General features: G+C 41.2%; 1 protein-coding gene across 1 annotated transcript; it reads right to left on the bottom strand.

Moving 5' to 3' along the window:
- Positions 1-254: 254 nt before the first annotated feature.
- Positions 255-3004, bottom strand: LOC113759169 (protein FAR1-RELATED SEQUENCE 5-like). The gene is made up of 2 exons (XM_027301734.1): positions 751-3004; positions 255-541 (listed from the first exon to the last, which is right to left on the bottom strand). Exons 1-2 carry the CDS (start codon positions 3002-3004, stop codon positions 255-257), a joined length of 2541 nt encoding a protein of 846 aa, XP_027157535.1.
- Positions 3005-4841: the final 1837 nt, after the last annotated feature.

Genomic DNA, 4841 nt, shown 5'->3' with positions numbered 1-4841 from the left:
GCCCATGACACATTCAAACTTACATTATTTACACTTCAATGGTAACGAAATCAAATTTTTTTAAACAATATACCCAGCTTTCCCCGCATTCACGAATACCTTGTAGCCTTCTCATGCGCAAGACAAATTAATGCGAAGGAAAGATACAAACCCTTCCCCTTCTACAATTTCGTACTTGTTTCATGGAAAGACTACTCTTGCACCTCGACTCACCAAAACCTGCCTTATTTATTGCGTTACTGCAAACCGAAGCATCACAACAGTAGTGCCTCATCTTTCTCCTGGACTTCTTTGTTGGCCACCTGTGTCCCTTCCACCGCTACCGAATGGTTGTGGTACAAATGCTTGTCCTCTCCATTCGCCTGAGTCGCTGCAGCCCGTACCAATTTCAAATGATTTTTCCAGCGAGTCATCCAAACAGTTTTCCATATAATCATCATCAACTGCTGTGTTGTGCGAATTCTTTTTGTATGGGCATGTTCGTTGGTTGTGGCCTGCTTGCAATCTTCAACCCATATATCACATGTCAAATCATTTGTGACTGCAAGTAATCACGTTAACCGAGCACAGTGCTAACATTACACCACTTCAACTTTCTTGCATTGCCAATAACTTTGTATACTTTGTATGCACTTTTAATTATGTGTTTATTTACTACTGTTGTTAATAAGAACGAAAAATACCCACTTCTTCATTATTACCTTCGCTGTCCACTTCATGTATTTTATCAATTAACTACTGTATAACTACGTATGCAATTCCGATAGTACCTGCAATGACCACACTTTCTTTTCTTCTTTGCTTCTGCATGCTTGTGATCACCTTTACACCGGGACACCCTAGGATCTAACAGCCCGAATGTTCTTCTACTTCTATCGTTCCTCACTCTTGAATCCATTGCAAATCCATCTCCCCCATATCCCCTATCAATCCACTTCTCCTTTAGGTCCACAGAATGCTTGTCAAACATCTGTTGCAGGTCATTAAACGCATCATCCATGTAGGAGGCATAGTAACACATAGTATTACAGCTGGACTTTAAAGTGCCATATCTGGCCATTTGTGTCAGCTGTTCGTCTGCAACAAATTCTTTCATTCCATTATTACTACAGTGAACTCCCTTTGTCCACCGCTTCGAAATGCATGCTTCTGGGATCCTGTTCATTCCTTCTACCACCATCACGCGAAACATGTGAGCACAAGGAATCCCCTTTGACTCGAATTTCATGCAAGAGCAGATTAGCTTCTCCATTGACCTATCATAATCCACCCTCCAACTTATTTCGTGTCCACCATATTTCGAGTAATAATATGTACGATTCCCTCCATCCTCGCTCCAGCCCTCAGAAATTAGAAGTCCTTGCCTGTTCAAATGCTTCCTCACCATGAAGAACACATTCCTTGTAAACACCTCCGCTGCGCTCCCCTCTAATTCGGGCAGGATTGTGGTTAAGACTGGTTTTGTGTTTTCGCTTGTGTGAACTGCTTTGCTCTCGGTATGTCGAAGCCATGCTATTGCCAAATCAAAACTTCTAACGAATTCATATAGTCGCATTTTTTCATTCAAGTACTCGTTCAAAAAAGCATTCATTTTCTCACACCTTTGAGTACTTCTCATACCTGCAAAAAAATGACCGCGTAAATAGGCCTCTGCCCATAACCTTCTCCTACGGTACAATTTCTTCACCCACTCATTCTCTACCACCCCACATTCATTAACCAACCTAGCCCACCGATCCTCAAACTCAAGAGTGCTACACTTTCTCGCCATCAGGTTATAGAACCTGTTATTAAACTCCTCGCAGCGAATATTACTCCGTGCATTTCTATGCAAGTGCCACGAACATAGCCTGTGACAAGCATCCGGGAGAAGATTCTTTATAGCTCTTCTCATTGCACTGTCCCCATCTGTCATCACTGCTACTGGCTTTCTACCTTTCATAGCCTCTACAAATGTACTTAGCACCCATTCATATGTTTCAATCCTCTCATCTGATAGCAGTGCACAGCCAAAAACAGTACTGTTCAAATGGTTGTTTACCCCTGCAAGTACAACTAGTGGCTTGCGGTATTTATTTGTTTTGTATGTTGTATCAAACACCAATACATCTCCAAATACACTGAAGTCCGCACGAGATTTAGAATCTGCCCAAAACAACATTGCCAATCTTCCTTCGTTATCTACATGATATTTATAAAAGAACATGTCATCGGCATCCTTCTTCGCTGCCAAGAACCCAAGTGCCCCTTCTGCATCGCCATTAAAAATATCTTTTCTACGTTCCTCGTCCATTCGGTTATACAAATCCTTAATGCAAAATCCCACGTTACTATACCCTCCGGCTTTGATAACAAAATGTTTCATTATCTGGCATATTCTGGCCCCAACCAACTTTAGACTTTTTGCCTGCGCATATTCTGCATCGCTCACTTTTCTATGCGACCTAATGTGTTGCACACTTGCCTCTGATGCCAGCGGGTGATTGTGCTCCATAATGAAACGTGTCACCACATACTTTACCGATTCTATGTCATATTTCACGCGAAAGCAAGCCCCACACCCGGTTCTTGTGATTGGTTTTGCTTCTCTTTTCCGGTCTTCATAATTAAACCACTTTTCATTCCTGTAACCTTCACAGCAACATACCCATTTTCTAAATCTTGAAATGCCATCTGCATCTCGTTTGGCATTACTTTTACGAATCCCAAATCCGCTTAGTTTCGCATACAAATTATAGAATTCCCCAGCTTCTTCTTCCGTGTCAAATGTTAATTTCATTACGTCATCCACGCCTATTGCGCCCACCAATTCATCTGCCTCCTCATCTTCGTGTCCTCCTATTGAACCACCGCTTTCTTCAATGAATGTGTCTCGGTCACACTCAGGTTCTTGGTTAAGGTCAAATGACCTTAACCTGCCGCAAACATCCAACGCCATTTGATTAATTCTCTGTTTCCTGCACCATGTCATGAGTTGAGTTTTAAGCGCCCCATCCTGCCCCATAGTTACAACCCCTGTGTGGTTGTTCAATGTTTTTTCTAACCATGGTCGCTTAACATTTTCTTTTCAGCCTCCCCATATGCTTTCGTTTGTAACATAAATACTGCTCGTCTACTAATGGAACAAAACATATATACACGATCATTTCAGTTAACAAACCATACTTTACCTCACAACTTTCACAAAATGCACCCGATAAACATTACTCTCACATTCATATACACAGTTTTTATAAGTGTGGCTGATGCAATTATATCAACCTTTAGCATAAAATACCACTATCGACATGCATTTTCATTAACACCCACAAACTCAACCTCTACTGTGTGTTTCTTTAATTCTTTTCACATAAGCATTCGCAATGCAGTATGGGGGCCATTATCCATGTCCACACGGCCATCCAAATCACTCTGTTTTAAGACTTTAGTCCTGTTACAACGTCTTCTTCACGTCTTCACTCATTTCTGCTTAATTTCCTTTACACAATTTAATACAAATTAGAGGACCAACATTTCTTACGTACGTACACAAAGCTCGGTGCACAAACAAACTACGATAATATCCCGGTTTCGTTTCATCTTTGTTCGAAGACGCAGGGTCTTACACCCCGTATTTCGTATTCCTTATTCCTCTATCATTTCCTCTTACAACAACTGTAGAAATCACCCTACTAGACGTACTTTACTCGTTATTCTAATCCATTTTTCAAAGTTGTGGACAAAAGTACTCACCTTTGATTTCTCTGCTTCTGTTCCACGCCGCTGCAGTCTGTCACCACAGCTTCGGAAGGGCCTTCCTCAGATGTATCTACCGTCACCGCCTGCGCCTGAATTTACGCCAGTAGACACCACCTCTTTACCAAATTTTTGCCTACCATTCCGACCTCGCCACCTGTCTTCAAACACACGCATCACCGCGGGCCCCAACATGGCTCTGTGTTTAGTACCTAATACGCTTCCTCTTCGGTGGCCCCACCATGGCTTTGTTTAGTACCGCTTACGCTTCGTCTTCGGTGTTTCATACAACAGAACCGACACCGCAATTTTTATGCTTTCCGATAAATTATTTTTTTTTCAAGGAAATTGGGTTCTCCTAACTGTGTGATGGACGAAAGCCGTAAAGAGCTGGTCGTTTATAAGACAACCGTTTTAACTACATTTTATCCCATAACCCAACATTTGTATTTAAGGCACGTTGGGTACTCTGTCATTGTAATGGTTGAAAGGCACAAAGAGCTGGTCTTTTACTCACCAACGGGTTTAATTGCATTTCATCCGATAAATCAGTCTGTCTTTATGGCACCTTGGGTATTATGTTGTTGTAATGGAAAAAAGCCAAAGGGAGATGAAACTTTTGAACTGAGACACACGTTTGAATATAATAATGGTCCTCAAAATGGATTTAATCTTTAGTTGTAGTCCAGGAAAGCCGTAAAGAGTTGGCTGTTTATTCAAAAATGCATTTAAATATGATATTCCGTTGTTAAAATGCATTTAAAATGCAATCGCTAACATTTGTATTCAACGAAAATGGGTTATTCCGTTGTTATTATGGACGAAAGAGTTGAAAATTGGGGTTGTTTTAATAAAGTTACGGGTTTATTTTTACTCCTTAGCCCATTATATTTATGTTAATTCCGTTTCACCCCAATGCATTTCCAGCTTGTGCAGTACGCTACATTTCCAATGTCCAAACCGCGGTTATAGGTCATCACTTCCTTTTCTGGAATTATTCCCTTTCGGGTCCGTACTTGTCAGCCTGCAACGTGGAGGCTTCTTTGCCATATTATCTGCTTTCCACACGTATCTTCTCCCTTTGTGAATGCACTACAGAAATTACC

Source organism: Coffea eugenioides, unplaced genomic scaffold (genome assembly GCF_003713205.1).
Source record: "Coffea eugenioides isolate CCC68of unplaced genomic scaffold, Ceug_1.0 ScVebR1_965;HRSCAF=1736, whole genome shotgun sequence".
Taxonomy (NCBI): Eukaryota; Viridiplantae; Streptophyta; class Magnoliopsida; order Gentianales; family Rubiaceae; genus Coffea; species Coffea eugenioides.
The sequence above is the reverse complement of the archived record's forward strand: the minus strand, read 5'-3'. Positions and strand labels throughout refer to the sequence as shown.